The sequence below is a fragment of the Artemia sp. Qi Xiang Cuo genome, chromosome 17, assembly GCF_049724085.1.
Source record: "Artemia sp. Qi Xiang Cuo chromosome 17, ASM4972408v1, whole genome shotgun sequence".
Classification (NCBI taxonomy): domain Eukaryota; kingdom Metazoa; phylum Arthropoda; class Branchiopoda; order Anostraca; family Artemiidae; genus Artemia; species Artemia sp. Qi Xiang Cuo.
This window is the reverse complement of record NC_142810.1, coordinates 54945196-54964323: the sequence shown is the minus strand read 5'-3', so window position 1 is coordinate 54964323 and position 19128 is coordinate 54945196. Positions and strand designations below refer to the sequence as shown.

General features: G+C 36.3%; 2 protein-coding genes across 2 annotated transcripts; one reads left to right on the top strand and one right to left on the bottom strand.

Annotated features, from left to right (window-relative positions):
- Window positions 1-1332: 1332 nt before the first annotated feature.
- Window positions 1333-10530, bottom strand: LOC148942368 (uncharacterized). Its single transcript, XM_089103482.1, has 2 exons — window positions 10450-10530; window positions 1333-1793 (listed from the first exon to the last, which is right to left on the bottom strand). Exon 2 carries the CDS (start codon window positions 1791-1793, stop codon window positions 1377-1379), a length of 417 nt encoding a protein of 138 aa, XP_088959608.1. The 5' UTR covers window positions 10450-10530; the 3' UTR covers window positions 1333-1376.
- Window positions 10531-10958: 428 nt separating this feature from the next.
- Window positions 10959-12527, top strand: LOC148942367 (uncharacterized). The gene has a single exon (XM_089102891.1). The coding sequence runs from the start codon at window positions 11004-11006 to the stop codon at window positions 11877-11879; it is 876 nt and encodes a 291-aa protein (XP_088959017.1). The 5' UTR covers window positions 10959-11003; the 3' UTR covers window positions 11880-12527.
- The last annotated feature ends 6601 nt before the right edge of the window (window positions 12528-19128 follow it).

The window sequence follows — 19128 nt, the reverse complement described above, 5'->3', positions numbered from 1 at the left end:
CGCCGACCCATCCCCCCCACTACCATAAAAGACTCTCCTGAAAACTTCTGTATACTTTCCAATAACCAATAATATATGTTAACATTGGGTAAAGTTCATAACTCTTAGCCCTCCCCCTGGGGACTTCGGGGGATTAAGTCATCCTAAAAGACATTTTTATCATATTTTCGACCATGTTGAACAAAATGGCTATCTCAAAATTTTGATCGTGTGACTTTGGGAAACAAATAAGCGTGGGAGGGGTCCTAGTTGCCCTCCATTTTTTTTGTCATTTAAAAAAGGAACTAGAACTTTTATTTTCCGTTCCAATGAGCCCTCCCAAGATATTCTAGGACTACTTGGTCAATACGATCACCCCTGGGGAAAAAAAAACAAATAAACACGCATCCGTAATCTTTCTTCTGGAAAAAAATACAAAATTCCACATCTTTGTAGATAGGTGCTTGAAACCGCTCCAGTAAGCTTTTCTTAGTTCATAAATATGATAGTGTGATTTTCATTAAGGTTATGTAGTTTTTAGGGGGTCTTTTGCCCTTTTTTTCAAAATCCGCCAAATTTTCTCAGGCGCGTAACTTTCGATGGGTAGGACTAAACTTGATGAAAATTATATATTTGAAATCAGCATTGAAATCTGAGGCTATTGATGTATCTATTGGTATCAAAAACCCGTTTTCTAGAGTTTCGGTTACCATTGAGCCGACCCGCTCCTTACTTACAGTTCGTTACCACGAACTGTTTGAAAAAAAAAGTAATCGAATCCCTCATTTTTATAGATATGTGTTTGAAACTTCTACACTAGGGTTATCAGATATGTTGAATCTGTTGGTGGGCTTTTCATTAAGATCGCTTAACCTTTTGTGGGTGTTACCTCCCTTTTTCAAAAATCAGGCCAATTTTCTCAGGCTCGTTGCGTTTGACAAGTAATACTAAACTTAATAAATTTTATATATTTAGAACCAGCGTTACAAGCAGTTCTTTAGATGCATCGATTGTTATCGAAATTTCGTTTTTTAAGGTTTCATTTAGTATTGGACCAAATCGGTCATTATTTAAAGTTTGTCGTCACGAACTTTTTGATTATCGAGATTAGCCAAAAGCAAAAAAAAAAAAAAAATAAATAACCAAATCTAATAAAATAGTAAATAAACACAGAGGAAAACTACTCTGTCCATGGATTTTATTATTCTGGGCTTTATTGCAAATTTACATTTCATGGACTGAATGGCCATTGTGGCAAGACAGTTTATTCCAATTGAGTTGTAGCATCGACAAATATGGCTGATTATTTACCACTAAAACTATCAAGCCTAGCTAGAAAGATAGATATTAATAGTTGAATTTTAATAAATAATAAATAAATATATATAAAAACTAGTCTATCCATGGATTCCCTTGTGCATGGCTTTCTTGTACATCTTCATAGCATGGATTGGGTGAACATTGTGGTAAGACGGCTGATACACTCTTTGATGAACGTTGTGGTAAGATGGTTGATACATCTGACTGTAAACTGGTGGACCATAAACTGGCATCACATGTTGTGTGGGCATGGAGTAATAGGAAGGACTCTGATGACCATAGTTAGTCGGAATATATTGGTTGTATCCCATACGATGATGAATTTTGTGATGTTTTGTGGAATCAGCAGTCAGATCAGATTCGTCCCTTTCGTCGCTTCCACTCCCGCTTCCGCCATCTTCCGGTGGGAATTCGGTTCTTGCTTCTCCTTTATCTTGAAACTCTTGTGCCATGAGATGGGCGAAAAGACAAAATAGAACAATGGCGACTTTCATCTAAAAAAAAAGATTTTGCAATTAATGACGATAATGATGAAAAAAGTAAAAAACATTCTGACGCCTTCAGACTCCCAAAATCAGTACACTTAATATGAAGAAGAAGAAGATAAGTAGTGAGGTATAAATAAGAAGGTCGAAGATCCAGGATAAGCTAAAAGGCAAAATCTGAAAAAGAAATTGTTATTTTTGTTGGAATTCCAGGTTTCTGGCTCTCTAATATAGCTTTTAATGTACAGCAACCAGGGGCCCTATTTCACGAAAATATAGGGGGGACAGGGATTTTGTTAATATTTTAAAAATGAACATGTAAGGAAATTTATTTTGTAAAAGCTTGAAAGGGCAGCTTTGTGTTTTTTCGATATTTTTCAATAAAAATACCCCAAAAACTTAATTTTCTACAACTGGATCAATCAACCATTTTATATAAACAAAAATTAACAACAAACGTTCAGTAAATTGTTAACGTATTTATAGCCAGTGTGGATGTCCAAAAATCACTAAGGCTTTTTAAAATTTCAATCAAAAGTCTCATATTTCCTATGTAATTTGACTAGTTTCGTTTTTTTCCAACCTGAAATACCTCCCTCTGAAACCTCCCTCTGAAATACTCCTCCTTAAAATATAATTGTGTAATATGAACCTGATGTAGGGGCATGCAATAAAAAAATAAAATATTCGGGAGGGGGACTAAAAAAAAACAACTAAACTGCAAAAAAAAAAAATTCATCAGGTAATTTTAATAAGAAATACCCGGAAATTCAAGAAAATGTAAGATTTTGGGAGGGGTGGATTCCTATACCCCCTTCTGGTATGCCCGTAGAAACAGTTTTGTCAGTCAGATCGTGCAACTAACAAACAATTAGTGATACAAATTGAAGACGAACCTATCTTCAGCAAGACAAATTCTTACGTCTAATTTGATCGATGAAAGTCCTAGTCAGGAAAGGAGACAGGAACTTTTTTCGGAAGGGAGGGTGATAGGTTGAGGTTGTAAATTCCAAAAAAAAAAAATAACAGGCGTAATAATTTTTTTTTCCTGCCTAAGGCTCTTCTAAGCATTATCGAATTTATTCTGCAAATAACACCCCTTAAGATAGGGCCAAAACCCAGTTTTATATTGCATTAGTTTTACAGTGTCTCTGTTCCAGAAAATCTGTACTTTGTATTTGTATGTACGACAGGAATTAAATGCATATTAAAGGATGAAATACTATATTGGTCTTTACACTTGTCATTTGTTAATTTCATTTATCAATATTGGCGAGTGTGTTTGCCAGACTTTGTTGAAACAATCTCTTTGTTTAAGAGGCACTAATTCATGAAAAATTAGGGAGTGATTTTTTTTCCCTTCTTTTTAATGGAAATGCAAAAAAGAGTATTATCAAAATCTATGGAGGGGGGGGGGTTAGATTTTTTAAATAAGAATACCAAACAAAGGAATTTTTCAAAATGAAAAGGGACGAAAAGTGGTCACAAAACTATTGGGATGAGGTTCCATTCCCCATCCTTTTAATTTTAATGGAGCTAAATTAAAGGGTATTTCAAAATCTATTGACGGGGGTAATTTTTCGATCCATTTCAATGAAATTACCAAACAATAGTATTTTTCTAACAAACAGAGCAAAACAATTGTGAAAGCTCGCCCCCCTCCTACCCCTCTCCCCCAATTAATACTCCTGCAGTCTTTGTTTGACGTTTTGGCTATAGCTGGAAGGTCCACATTTTATATTGCGTTAGTTGTTTTAGTGAGACATAACTATTTCAAAAAATATTTGTTTTAAACACACCCTCTCCTCCCCCCCTCCATATGATTATATGAATAATTATTTTCCATATAAAAAAATTAAACTGTCTTAAACTATTTTGGCGCATTATTTCCGTTTCATCATCATCATCATCATCACCCCTACGACTTGATCATACGAATAATTATTTTTCGCGTAAAAGATTACAGATTGTAAACAGTTTCGGCTATAAATTTTCCTGAAAACTGACATTTAACATTATTGAGTAATGTTAGTATAGGTTTAAGCTCAAGTTCTCTACCAATTGAATAGCTGTGGTAATGTTACTGTAGTTATCCTAGTCCCTACCGTGATCAAATCAAGAGCCTTTAATTTAGTGATTGCAGTCAAGTTAGATTTTTGCAGTCCTTCCTTACAGTCCAATATTACATTTTCCAGTCTTCCCAGTGGTGTTGATCTTCATTTCACGGCCCCTTAGCCAGGAAGTGCGATGTGGGGATGGGGACTACCCATCCTGCGCTTCCGCACACCCTTCTTGTTTACTTTCTCCCGATATCTCTAGGTAGGGGTGTCGTTTGGGGTGGGGGCAAGGGGGGCAGTTCCCCCCAATAATGCGGGGAAAAATTATTATGTATCCCATGTCCCTTGATTATCCTGATATGGACCCCTCTTGCCCCCAATAAAAATTCTGTAGATTCGACCCTGTCTCTAGGTACCCATTTAGTGTTCGGTCGACTCTGGCTGAGTTTACAAATTAATGGTACTGACCCCTGTTGAAACCAAATAACCAGCTACACCAGGACTTAAACCCTTGTCCTCAAGGACAATAGGGTCTGAAGTCTAGCGTGCTAAGCACTTGGTTGGGACAGCTAGCAATAGAGGGGTTTAATTATTTTTTGTAAAAGTGTTTTTGATAAAATTTCAAAAATGAACTCTACTGTGACACCAATGGATTTACAAAGTAAAGTCTAAACTTTGATCATTTAAAAATTAAATAAAGATAAATCCTGATACAAAGGAAGAAAATATAGAAAAGATAAAAAGAAACGATAGAAAGAAAAGATCGAAAAAAAAGTTGAAGATCCAAATGACTTTTTAAACTGTATGCACCAAAGCGCTCTCAGTATTGAGTTCAAAAGAGTTCAAATCAACATAAGAAAAAGAGATAGTCAAAAATCACATGGAATAAATAGAAAAAATAACAAGGGGAAAATAAAAAGGGGAAAACAACATAATTGCTTTTGTGCTGTTATGAGAGGTAGGTCATTAATTGTTTATAATCTGTGGTTTTTACATGAAGTGGACACTGTGTCTATGAGCTTGATTTTTTCTTTAGTCTTTTTGGGATTTAGAATCGTCCCTTTACAGGGCTTAGACATGTCAGTTTTAAGATCAACATGTTTGACTTTTTTCCGTATTTTTGTCTTTAGTTCTAGATTGTTATACTTAGAGAATACGTGTCCCTGTCAGTTTCGTCTCAGTTACTATTGAGCCTCGATCAGATTTTACTCTCTCCGCTTTAGCGGATCGAATGATTTAATAGGTTCAAGCTTCAATTTTCCAACTAATACCCCATTTAATTTATCAACGAGTTTACCTTATTCTAGTTCGGTGCTCCTGGGAAGGGGGCTAGGGTATAATTGCATGATTAGTTCAGTACATGAGGAAACATGTTAGGAAAACAATTCTTACTTCATAATATACAAAATAATAGGCCTGTTTTTTAGCACTAAGATACCGTTTTTTACTCATCTTTGTTCTAAGATCTTACAGCTCAATGATGTTAGCAAAAATTGTGAAGAACGCCACTGCTCTCCCATATAGAACAAAGATGGGAGAACTTTGATTATCTATTTATCATTGTTCTCAGACCGCTGATCAGAGCAGAATGATGAAAGAAGTTTGCATAAAAATGACAAAAGATGTAAGATCTTAGTTCAAAGATTTAACTTTTAAGCTTTTTCTGACAAAATATGTAAGATCTTAAGCACATTGATGAGTGAAAAAACGCCCCTAATCCTAGTTAACATATTTTGCGGGGGAAGAACCTTTATCTTCACTCTATTCCTCGTTTTTCCAGTTTTCTGAGAAATTCATAAATTTCTTAGAACCTAAATTTTGACAGAGTATATACCCCCACCCCTCTAGTGTGCAAATATATATCCACAATTACATCTTGAATATAAACATAACCCTCTTTTGTATCACAAATGAACTTTACCCACACCCCATGATGTGCAAATATATACCCTGATTTGGATGTATTTAGGGATGGGGGGTAAAGTTCATTTGTGATACAAATGAAGGTTATGTTTGGATTGAAAATGCAATTCTGGTTATATATTTACACATTAGAGGGGTGGGGGTATATGCTCTGTTAATATATAGGCTCTAAGAAGATCATGAATTTCTTAGGAAAACTGGAAAAACAAGGAAAAAAGTAAAGATAAAGGTTCTCCCCCTGCAAAATGTTTTAACTAGGCTTATTCTGTAGATTATGAAGTAAGAATTGTTTTCTTAACATGTTTCCTTATGTACTGGACTAGCCATGCGCTTATACGGAGGCTGGTGATCCTCCTTCTCTTCACATTCATTATTGAATACCCAACTTTTGGTATTAATTCATAAGAATTAGTATTATAAAAACATGAAAAACATTTTAAAAACATAAAACATTTTTATATAAACATTTTTATATGTTATTATAAAAACATATAAAAACATAAAAACATGAAACATGAAACTGAACTTTCTTTTTGTATTTGTCGTAAAATGTGAAGTTGTATTCAGAAATTTTCAGATTATTGATGACAGTAATGAAATATAGGAACCCTTAATATAACTACATAGCCTAAATACATAACCTAAATATACTTTATGTTAGGTATTACATATAATGCATTCTAGGCAGGTTTCCATTATTCTCCGTTGTAGTTCCCATAATTTTATTATATTTTCATCATATTTTGGGTATACTTTATTAGAATTAGCCTAACTTCACGTCTTGGGTATTTTTGGGATAATACATAAGTATCCCACTCCAAACTAATTTGCAAGGGTGCTGATCTCCCAAAAAGTCAACAGAAAATAGCTTAGGAGAAGTGCATTTACTTAGAAAATAGAAAAGTACCTTAATTTTAGCTATTCTTGTTCAAAATCTGTAGCACAACTGATACAATTCTCAATTTACAGCCAGTCTATATATACAGCCCTGATATATTCATTATAATATTATTTCTGGTTCAATTAATAAGTGGCTAAACAACTACCCAACTTACCTAAATTGTCCGTATTTCTCTGCTCTAAATAACTACCCTCTTGCCTGATATTAGGGTTTCACCCATATTGTATAACCCGTGTGCATGAAATTAGTGAAAGTAAGCAGAAGGGTTGATACTTTTGAAATTTACTGTCAGGAAGAATGTTAAGCTTGTACGTCAAACGTTAAAACGTTGTAACACTGTCATTACAAGCCCGACGTTAAAGCTGTTCTGGTCTACTAACAAGGGTTCTCGTAGAGATTTTTCGGTATATGGAGAGGGGGGGGGGTAATCCTGCCAAATATTTGTCACAGAACAAAGTTTCACACTTGTTTTCTTGAGCTGCGCGACATTCTATTTCTTAATTCGTATTTCAAGAAGGGGAGGAGCTTGTGGGTGACAATGCAGGCCAGAGAAGAAAGGGTGGCATAGAAACGCATATTCTTGGCTCTTATTTAAGTCATACAAGCACGAGCATTAGAAGGGGGGGGGGGGTAAAGGGCAAACTCCAGTTTTAAGTGGTGATGGCAGTATCAGGAAGACTTGAGCCAATTACGCTTATTTTAGTTATGTATCTTCAAATTCGAGGGACACATACCGAGTGGTTACTTTTCAATTGCTCAGAACACATTCAAGAAGTGAAGTTAATCATAATGAAATATACTTAAATATAATGAAAATATAATACTTTAGCAACAAGATTATGGAAACTACAACAAGGAATCATGGAAAGCAGATCACCCAGAACGCATTATATTAAATACCAAACTTAACCACCTCTGTATATTAATTATTTAATTAAAATATACTTTCATCATAGCTTATTTCTTGAAAGAATAAGCTAATTATAACTGAATGCCAGAGAAAACCCGGTTTACTCATATCAAAAAGAGGAAACTTCTTGAGTGTGTTCTGAATAATAGACAGTCGCCACCGAGGCCGTATCCAGGGGGTGACTAGGGGGTTTGAACCCCCCCCCCTGAAAGGTTTGTCCGACTCGTAAAAGCGTAACAAAAATGAATATAAACCAATTTTGTATGCGTTGTTTTTTAGTTTTTTTCGTGTAACCCTTCCCCCCGAAAAAATACTTTTGTAACCCCACCCCCTTGAAAAAAAATCCTGGGTACGGCCCTGAGTACCGCCAAGTGTTTTGGAGAAAGGGTAGTTAGTTTGAAAAATAGTTTAATTATTAAATATCGTTTGTATATAAGATATAGCCTAGTTTATATTATTATACTATATCTAAAATATAATTTACAACACATATATTTAAGTGTTTAAGTATGTTAAAAAAAGCACCAAAAATAGGCGAATTATGCGAAAAATATAAGATGAGATTAGCGAAAAACCGTCAGAAAGGGGTTTAAAACCTATGGGAAAGATGGAACTAAATAATTTAGGGAGCATTAACCCCTCCCCCCCAAGGCCATACCCGTAGGGGAGTTTAGGGGGATTTGACCCCCCCCCCCCCCAAAAAAAAAAATGTTTGTCTGGCTCGTAAAAACGTAACAAAAATGGATATAAACAAATTTTGTATGCGTTTTTTAAGGTTTTTGTTTACCCCCCCCCCGGATTTTTTTTTAAGTTGAACCCCCTCCGAAAAAAAACCCTGGGTACGAACCTAAAGTTTATTCTGCCGATATACCTCAAAGTGATCCTCACTCGTAAATGCCTGTGGCAAAGGAAAAACACTGTCTAAGATTTATTTGTTTCAGGATAATTTATAATTTAACTTTATTATACTGCCTGACAGAGCCGTATCCAGGATTCTTTTCTGGGGGAAGGGGGCTTATAAAAAGACGTTTTAGGAGGGGGAGGTTCAAAAAAATTTCAGAAAATGCACGAAAAACTTGTTTATATTCATTTTTGTTACGTTTTTACAAGTTGGACAAATATTGGGGGGGGGGGGGGTTAAACCCCCAAGCCCCCTCGCCCTGGATACGACCTTACTGCCTGATGACTACATGTTATTAATTTAATCAAACCTAAATACGTCAATTGATACAACTGTGAACATAAACTGGATAGGAAAGCATATAGTCTAAGCATAAACTAGGAAAGGAAATAAAATAGGAAAGCGTAAACTAGATAGGAAAGCACCTCACAAATCAACAGAAATAGAAGATTGAAAATGTTACCATTATTCTAAATGTAGAAACAATAATGGTAAAATAAACGCCTAGAACCAGCATTCTTAGGGGAAATTAGGTGCAAAACTTCGAATTCACTATCATTTAACAAAAGACAGTAAAATACTGGAAGAGCTTAATTTGACATGTCATGGTTAGTTTTAACAAAAATTTTAATAGCCTATTTATTTTCTTTAAATTATGCAATTCACACCCACCCCTACCCTTTTTTTGGTTCTAGACGTTAACCCCCCCCCCCCTCCTTCCTAGAAAAATCCACCCATTGGAAATAGCCCCTGGAAAACACCCCCAAAAATACCACCCCACGCGGAAAATAACCCCAGAAAATACCCCCAGCAAAATACCCCCCTCCCCCTGGAAAATACGTCCTCGCTAAAAGGAAATTATTCCCAAAAATTTACTACCCCGCGAAAAATGTCTGTAGGTTTTCCAATAACAAATGCTATCCTGTAAGCAAAGGACAAACTACAAAACTTAAAAATGGACTCAAACTTCTCCAATGGGGTTCTCTGATTGTTTTGTAGTTTGGGAGGGATAGATATACCTCAAGGGGTAGATTTTAATGCCAAAACATCTCAGCTCTCATTGAGCATCTGATAAATACCGAATTAGTTCTAAGGGAGAGACGAGGGGAGGGTAGAGGTAAAAATTGATGTATAATCCCCAGGGACGTAACCAGGAGTATTGTTGGGGGGAAGGGGTTTGGTAAAAAATGCATCATAACGTGAATTTGATATATACTCCCTTATGATATCTGAGAATATTTCTGGTCTACGCTGTTATTATGAAATTAAATAGTAACATTAAACCCCAAAATCAGCAGTATTTATTCCTTATAGAAGAGGGACTACCCCATCCTCATTTATACCCACATCCCATGGTCGCAGAAACTTCGGAGGGTGTTCATTAGATAAGAAAGTGAGAGTTCAAGTCCTTTTTTATAAACCGAAAATGATTGGAGACCAAACAGCCGCGAGGAAGGTGGAATATTTTGCAGGTGAGTATTTTCCGAGGGAATATTTTCCGCTGGGGGTATTTTCCATGGGAGGTATTTTTCGCGTGGGGGTAATTTCTGCTGGGGGTGTTTTCAAGGGGGTATTTTACGGGGGGGGGGTATTTTCGGGGGTTATTTCCACGGGGGGTGGGTATTTTCCGGAGCTATTTCCGCGGTTTGCAACGAGGGTCAATGGTTTGACCTTGTGAGCTCAGCCAGAGCTGACCCAGCTCTAAATCGGTATGTGGAGAAATCTGGGGGAAAAACACGGGAAGCGTCAGATGATTTGCCCCCAACCACGCATTGCACTCCTGGCCGAAGGCACTGACTCAGGAGATTGGTATTTGCGCACCGCAGACCGTTAATCAGCACGCGAAAAAGTTTTAAGTAAGTTAAGTTTTATTTTCTGTAGGGGGTGGTATTTTCCGTTGGTTAAACACCTGCCACCATGAAGGCTAAAGATACTCAAAGGCGAGGACAAAGGAGTAGAAGTACAAGCTTCACCTTTGCATAGACAAGTTTCCAGTCATTCCCACAATTTAGTATAAAAATTGTCACTTGTCTGTCAGGTGTGACAAACTTAAACTATGCATGCCTCTTCTTTTCATGAATGGCGTCCTTGGCGACACACATAACGTTTGGCATATGGTATCTTCTGAATGAGACTTTGATATTTAGTACTACTCAAGTTTTAATTCTCGAGGTCTTCATGGCACGCGTGGCAAAATTCCTCTATGCGTGGCGGGTACCTGAGAGTGCATATTATCTTTTTTTTAAGTGACCTTGTCTTCTTTCCTTAAAGTTGACAATCCCTCGGATTGTACTATCAGATTTTTAGTACCATTTGTGGCATATCTCGACCACGTAAGCCATCCGGTTTTCGGTATACCTGAAAATGGAAGTGGATAGCCCTTCAAACTTTATTACCGGTCAAAATTAATACTGGTTGGAAATTGGCCAGAGAAAAAAAGAATTCGTTTTCAGAGGTCGTCAAACTTTAAATAAGTATGGAAGTATTTCAGCAAAAAACGTGTCTTACATATGCAGTGTTACTGAGGATGACTGAAAAACAAGTCTTCTTTAGTATTTTTAAAATCTTACTGATTTTTCTTTGTCTCACAGTTTTTTACATCAATCAATTTGGAGTTGAATTGAATTTGATTGTTCATAGTGATATCAATGAAAGTGAAAAACGTTTAGGAATAACGGAAGACGAAATGTCTTGCAAAGAGAAAGGTATTGGAAAAACAGGTGGATTTTGTCTAGACGAAGATAATATCTTAGTTGGGGGTAACAAACTTTGGGGGCCAGAATTTGCTGAAGGAATGGAGAATATTTTTAAGAACGGCTCAGTTTTAGACCTCGGTGCTGGCCTAGGACACTATGGTCGATATTTTTTACGCAAAAGAGAATATATTTTTGAAGATAAATTCAAAAATATCGAAAAATCTATATTTTTTGATAGAGTAGAAGATATTATCAATACACCGAAAAGAATTTTTCATTACGAAGGTTATGATGGAGCTTTAAACATAGAGAAAGTGACTTCAGGTTTTATCAAACATATTGACCTTGCTGCACCCCAGAATTTAAATCGTAAATTTGATTGGGTTATGAGTGTTGAGGTTGGTGAGCATATTCCAATAGAATACGAATCAATATACATTAGCAATATGGTAAAACATGCGTGTAAGGGTATTCTCATTACGTGGGCTGTAGAAGGCCAAGGAGGACACTTTCATGTGAATAACCATAATAATTCGTATGTAAGGGAGCGGATGGAGAGAAAAGAATGGAAGACCTGTGACTCAGCGGAGGAGTACCTCCGTGATATTGCGGATCTGGGCTATCTAAAAAATACCATAATGTTTTTTGTGCCAAAAAACATGCCACCAGAAATGTGTCCGTATTATAAACCCTTCTCATGTGAATAAAGTAGATTTTAAAAAAGGATTTTAACCCTTTTGTGAGTGATGCTCAACTGTGGTAAAGATGTTCCTTACTATTTAATTCGAATACTGGGTTAAGCACAAAATTGCTAAGGATTTCCAGCTCCTTGGGTCGTGAGTGCCATTCAACGAAATTAAACCAATGAAAAGGGATGGATTTGGTATGGAGGTGTGTAAAGGCTTAGAAAGGCCTAATTTCCCAGTGAAGTTTCATTTCTTCTCCATGTTATGATTTTGTCATGTTTTAATTTTGTTTTCAGTAAAAGGGATAGATGGTTTGTTCTCACCCTCTTCTCCCATAGACCTGTCCATGTTTTGAGCTACTTTATAAATATTACGAGCCTATTTTGTTTCTGGGCTGATTTGTTAAGCTTAATTTAAAGATCTTCGGTTACTGTTGCAATAGCTCGTACCCACGCGAGAAGTCAAGTTTTGTTAATGCTAATGAAATAACAAAAATATGATGAAAATATAATAGTTTACAAACAAATTTGGGGTACATATTTGCACATTGGGGGGTGGAGGGTAAAGCATAGCATATATTAAATATATAACCTAACCTAGGTACCTTTTTCCCTCCTAAATCCCAAAAACAATAGTTTAAATATTGTAAACGCAATACGGGCGTTTTTTCACTCATCAATGTGCTAAGATCTTACATCTTTTGTCAGAAAACGCTTAAAAGTGAAATCTTTGAACCAAGATCTTTCATCTTTGGTCGTTTTTGTGCAAACGTCTCATCATTCTGCTCTTATCAACGGTCTGAGAACAATGATGAGTAGATCATCATTGTTCTATATGGCAAAACAGTGGCGGTCTTCACACTTTTTGCTAACATCAGCGAGCTGTAAGATCTTAGAACAAAGATGAGTTAAAAAACGATAACTTTGCAGAAAGATGTAAGATCTTAGTGCTAAAAAACGGGCCTAATGACAGACCATGGCTTGCGATCCAAATCTCTATTGACACATACCCCTTTGACTAGTTTCCTTTAGCATTTCCCTATACAGTATATCGCGTGGGTTAAATACACAGTAGCGATCTTTGTTAAATATTCTCCTTTGTTAAAGTCAGCCACCATGAATCCGATAAACACGCGAGAAAGACCGCATCGAAATCTTATGAAATGCTTTATGAAAAACAGGTTTTCGCTGTCTTATGAGGTATTGCTCACTCCGTGACAAAGATTTAAATTTTAGTTTTTGGGGGTTGAAGGGGCAAAAAAAAGGTACCTAGGTTAAGTTACGCGGTACTGGTTCATTATGCGGGCACCGCGAAGAAGTCAAGTTTGGTTAATGCTAATGAAATAAAATAGGATGAATATATAATAGTTTAGAAACAAATTTGGGCTATATATTTGCATATTAGTGGGGGGGGGGGTGTAACTCATAGCATAAATTAAATACGTAACCTAACGTAACCTAGGTACCTTTCTCTCTCCTAAACCCCAAAAGCAATAGTTTAAATATTGAGAAACCACGCTTTGCCATCAATTTATCTAGCAAATCAACCGTTGTCTGCTAATGAAATAGCAGTTTGACGGGTTTCGTGACTGGTTTCTTTGATACAGTATATAGCGATGCCCACATAATGCACCACTACCGGATACGCATTTAATATATGCTATGCTTTACCCCCCCCCTTAATGTCAGAATATATATAGCCCACATCTGTTCATAAACTATTATATTTTCATCCTATTTTGTTTTATTTCATTACCATTAACGAAACTTCACTTCTCGCGTGTTTATTGGATTCTAAATAAGTACGTCTTCAATTGACTTATTTGTGAAATATTTAGTGCCTATAACAGCAAGTTCAATTTTTTGTCTCTTTATTTCTTCAACCTTGATTGAGAAACTGCCTGACAATTTTGTACTACACTTTTGTATTCAATAAACCCTATAATTTTTTTATTTTTAAATGTGCGTGTTGGCTTTGACATATAATCAAAATTTGGGTATAATTCCCGAAAGATCTTTCTTCACCCAAAAATCAGTAAGGTCCTTTTACAATAAGATTTTGGTAATACTGAGGTTTAACTGGCGCTAATTTGACCAAATCAGAATTGTTTATAGAATTTTCTGATTATTGTCAGCCATAATTTGTCTGTTTTTGTAGTTGTTTTCTTTTCTTTTTTTTGGGGGGGGGGGGGTGGAGGATAGAAAGGGGATCAAACTTGGACCAAACCACCATGTGTTTGGTCTTGAGGCTGTATACATTCCTAAGAAATTAAAGTTCCTGGCGTTTTTAGAGAGTCCTGGTTTAAATAAGGGTAGGCCTACTTGTTTATTATACCGACCACACTCAAGAAGTAAAGTTGGTTAATCATGACGAAATGCACCAAAATATGATGAAAATATAATACTTTAGTAAAGAAAAATTATGGGAACTACAACATAGAGCTATGGAAAGCAGGCCCCCCAAAACGCATTGAGTCTGTATACTCATATACTACTACTACTACTACTAACAACTCACCGCACTACCAAGCCGCCTGAGGCCTACCCAGCTCCGCATGCTCCTCCTCTGTCCCAATCTATTCAAAGCGTCCCTCTTGCTGTTTAGCCTTCGACGGTTGGCCAATAAGGACAATCTGTCATCCTTCATCCACAGAACGCGCCTAAGTTATCTCAACCCTCCCCCCCCCCTCCACGAAAACAGTTTTTCGACAGTAGTGATTCCGAAGATGTGATTTTAATTTTGATCCGACGTTTGCTTAAGGCAATAAGCCTTAACTATTACTGTCTTTGCGCCATCGCTTCTATCCAAATTGCTGTAAATGAGCCTATGGTTGGGTTGAAGCAAAGACAAAGAAGAAGAGACATAATCGCAAGACATCAAGGTAAAAGAATTTTTGCCTGGTTCTGGGCTCTTTCTTGAAATTCGTATAAATTCTTTTCGTCATAAACTTTTGATATTTTTCACTACTGAATCAGCTTCAAACGGCAACTTTTCTCACTAGATGTTTTTTTTTGTTCCTGTTTAACGCGTTTCAAAACTGTCCGTTACTATGGGGTGTGATTTGCTCTTTAGTAGGTTGCTAAGGGGGCTGAGGTAGGTTGCGTTAAAAGTAAAAGACTATAGACATCTGGGTATTGGGTTTTAACCATTTAGATTTGTATGGTACCCTTTATTGCTTCTCTGCATTTCTACTCCAGAAATTGTTCCAAAAAATACCATCTTTGGCAGGGGCGGATCTAGAGCTTTATCTTGGGTGAGGCCCAATATGACAAGGGTTCTAATGAGCAAAATCTTGGGGAGGGGTGTGACAAAGGTGCCAATAATTGACCAAATTGACATAGTTATTCTAAAAAAAAAATAGTAAAAAAAAGAAAAAAAACAGGATAGGAGGGCACCAGGTAAATCTTGGGGGAGGCCCGGGGTCCCCCGGCCCCCTGGATCCATCAGTGATCTTCGGTATTGCATTGCGCTTGATGATGGTGCTTATAATTTGAGTTATAAAAAAATGATCAAACAGTTCGTGGTAACGAACTGTAAGTAAGGAGCGACCCGGCTCAATAGTAACCGAAACTCTAAGAAGCGAAATTTTGATACCAATAGATACATCAAAAGAATTAGATTTTAATTTTGATTTTAAATACATAAGTTTTCTCAAGTTTAATCTAATCCGAGAAAAGCAACGCACACTAGTAAGTAGGGCTGGAATTCGAAAAAAGGGGGAAAGACACTCTAAAAATTATAGGACAAAGACGAAAATCACACCAACCTATTCGTAGTATGAGAAAATTCCGCAGTAGAGGTTTCAAGCTCTTGTAAGCATAACAAGGTGAGTCTGCATTTTTTGCAAGAAAGAACATTCCGGGTAAGTTGGTATTTGTTTTTTTTTTTTTTTTTTTTTTTTTCCCCAGGGGTAATCGTATTGACCCAGTGATCCTAGAATATCGTAAGAGGGCTCATTTGAACGGAAATTAAAAGTTCTAGTGCCCTCTTTAAGTGACCGAAAAAAATGGAGGGCAACTAGGCCTCCTCCCACACTAATTTTTTTCTCAAAATCACCCAAATAAAATTTCTAGAAAGCCATTTTATTGAGCATAGTCGAAAATCTTATAATTATATCTTTTAGGATGACTTAATCCCCCACAGATCTCAGGGGAAGGACTGCAAGTTAGGAACTTTGCCCATTGCTTGCACATTGTATTGGTTATTGGGAAGTATACAGACATTTTCAGGAATAATTTTTTTGGGTGGGGGGGGGGGGGGGCCCTTGAGGAGGGCAGTCCTCTGGATAATCTGTCCGTGGAGGATGTTTCTTTGGGGTAAGGGACATTTCTATGAAGGGGGCGCCGGATTCCCAAGCATTATTTAAAAAACGATCAGAAATTAAATAAAAAAAAAAAGTTTTTTCAACTGAAAGTAAGAAGCAACATTAGAACTTAAAGTTAACAAAAATTATTATTTATATGAGGGGGTTCTCCCCCTAGTCAAGAACTCACTCTTTACGCATCAGTTTTTTTTAGTGTTTTCAAAAAAGCGATATCTTATCATTAAAATGACTGGGTTATTAAGGGGTTTTTTAATTAATTTTGTTTATTAATTTTAACGTAAATAAAGCGTTATTGAATAAGGGAGAACCCCATAATATACGTAATAACATATAATTAATAAAAAAAAAACAATAAAAAAAAAAACAAGCGATACGGCTCAATAGTAAGCGAAAATTTTAAAAACGGAACTTTGATGTCAATAAATGTATCAAAAGAATGGGCTTATAATGCTGATTCTAAATATACAAATTTTGTTAAGTTTAGTATTACTCATCAAAGGCTACGAGCCTGAGAAAACTTACCTGATGTTTTAAAGAGGGGAGAAACATCCCCTACAAGTGAAAGAATTTTAATGAAAATCACACCGTCAGATTCAGCGTATCAGAAAACCCTATAACATAGGTTTCAAGCTCATATCTGCAAAAATCTGCAACTTTGTATTTTTTTCCAGAAGAAAAATATACGACTATAGAAGTTCGTTACGTAAGTTAATCTGTAAATTACGTCGGAACCAAATTTTGAGACAGCCATTTAGCAAAAGAAAAGTAAAATTTTTATGCAAATTTTGTTTACTTATTCAATGGCGGCGAGACAAAATAAAAGCTGCATTAACTAAAAAACGATCAGAAATTAAATAAAAAAAAACAAGTTTTTTAAACTGAAAGTAAGGAGCGACATTAAAACTTAAAACGAACAGAAATTATTCCGTATATGAAAGGGGCTGTCCCCTCCTCAAGGCCTCGCTCTTTACGCTAAAGTTTGACTCTGTCTCACAACTTTATTTTTTAAAACAATAAAAAACCTTAGCGTAAAGAGCTTGGCGTTGAGGAGGGGACAGCCCCTTTCATATACGGAATAATTTCTGTTCGTTTTAAGTTTTAATGTCGCTCCTTACTTTCAGTTTAAAAAACTTGTTTTTTTTATTTAATTAAACATAAAGATTAGCCTCTGGATAAGTCCTTGAACAGCTCTCTGTGACGTTCCAGTTTCCCTCTAGCGGCAAAGAAAACATAAGAAAAAAGTAAAAACACGAGTGCCACCTGTACAAAATAATACTTTTCCTTGTTGTTTAAGGTAGGGGGTTCAACAATGGCCTTTTCAGTGCTGTACTTTTCAATATGATCCATCTCAATTTTGTGGATTTTTTGGCTATCCTTGTGGCTGTGTGCGATTTTGTGGCTGTCTTTCAAAATTCCCGTGAATTTGTTTTTAAAATAGCATTTTATTATGAACACTAATCGAAATATTAGTTATCATCCCTAAATTAACTGAAAAGCACAATTTTTTATCACTTGGCAGCCTTCTCAAAAATGCAGTTTAAATTTTGGTTCCTACGGGTTATTGTTTTGTCTTTACAAGGCTGCTAAAGGGGCTGAGAGGCATTGAGATGGTAAGTCTCACTTATTGTTATTTTACCTACAGATTTGTGTGATAACCTTTTATGGTTCCCAGTATTTCTACTCCAGTTATTGCACAAAAAAGGCCTTTTTTGGTGCCTTGTGATTCTTCTTGATTGAGTTAACGAAATGAACTTACCGAGAGCACATACATCTGATCAAAACATTGAAAGTGAGCCACTCAACATCTTTTTGCAATGTTGTAGTCAGGGTTGCCAACTTGCATTTTTTCGTGTTTTTTCACTCTCTTTTCTTTCATTGCACTGTTTTACTCGACGGACAGGGAAAACCACTGTTTTGCCAATTGTTAAGCTAAAATCACTCTTTTTTCACTCTTTTGCAAAATGATGATAGAAAAACTTTTAACGAAATAAAAATTTCAAATCAAATAATTTTAGAGCGAATAATACAGCTGCCACCAGCTATAATCTCTGTAATCTTTGCCTTACCCGAGCCCTCCAGTCGTTTTTCCAGCCTTTCCTTAAATTAAGAAGAAATGGGTCAAAGTCAAATTGATAGGTGAAAAATCAGATTTAATAAAAAAAATCGAAAGCCATTTGGTGCAACATTTCTTCTTGGAAATAGAAAAGTGACTATTCAGAAAGGTGATGGAGAAGGAATCACCGAAGCAACCTTTTTGATGTCTACTTTCAAACTGATAAAATTCTGCAAAGACTTTATGCACCATTTCAAAGTGCGAATTTGACCCCTCTATGCCCGTGATAGCTTTTTTTCAGAAATAGAAATTTTATCTTACCAGCCAGGGGCACAAGAATTTGTTTTATATGGAGCCCATACTATCAAAAGACAGAAAAGGTAAAATATGAACATGGCGTAAAATTCTAGTTTACGGGATGTTAGCTAACTTGGAAAGTAGTTGTGTTAGGCGAATGAAATTTTAAAGAAGGAATCTAGGGTCAAAAATATATCCTATGAAGATAATGCTGAGCCACTATGCCAGTAGTATGCTAGAATGCACTCCTGACTCTGATTGCGTAATATGCCTTACCACGGTCCAGTTACCTATTACTATGAACGGTACATGCCTTAGAAGACAGGTTTTCTAATGTGACACTCATTTTTTTGAATGCACTCCTGCCAGTGATTGCGTAATATGCCTTACCAGGGTCAGTCACCTATTACCACGAACGATATATGCCTTAGCAGACGAGTTTTCTGAGGTAACACCCATTTTTTGGAGGTCAAACAGAGAGCTGGCGGTCACACTAACTTGATTAGTAGTTGGATTCGGATATAAGGTGTAATTTTCACTGTAGTTCTTATTAGTAGGAGAATTGAATTCAGAGAGAGAATAGTTTATTTGAGAGG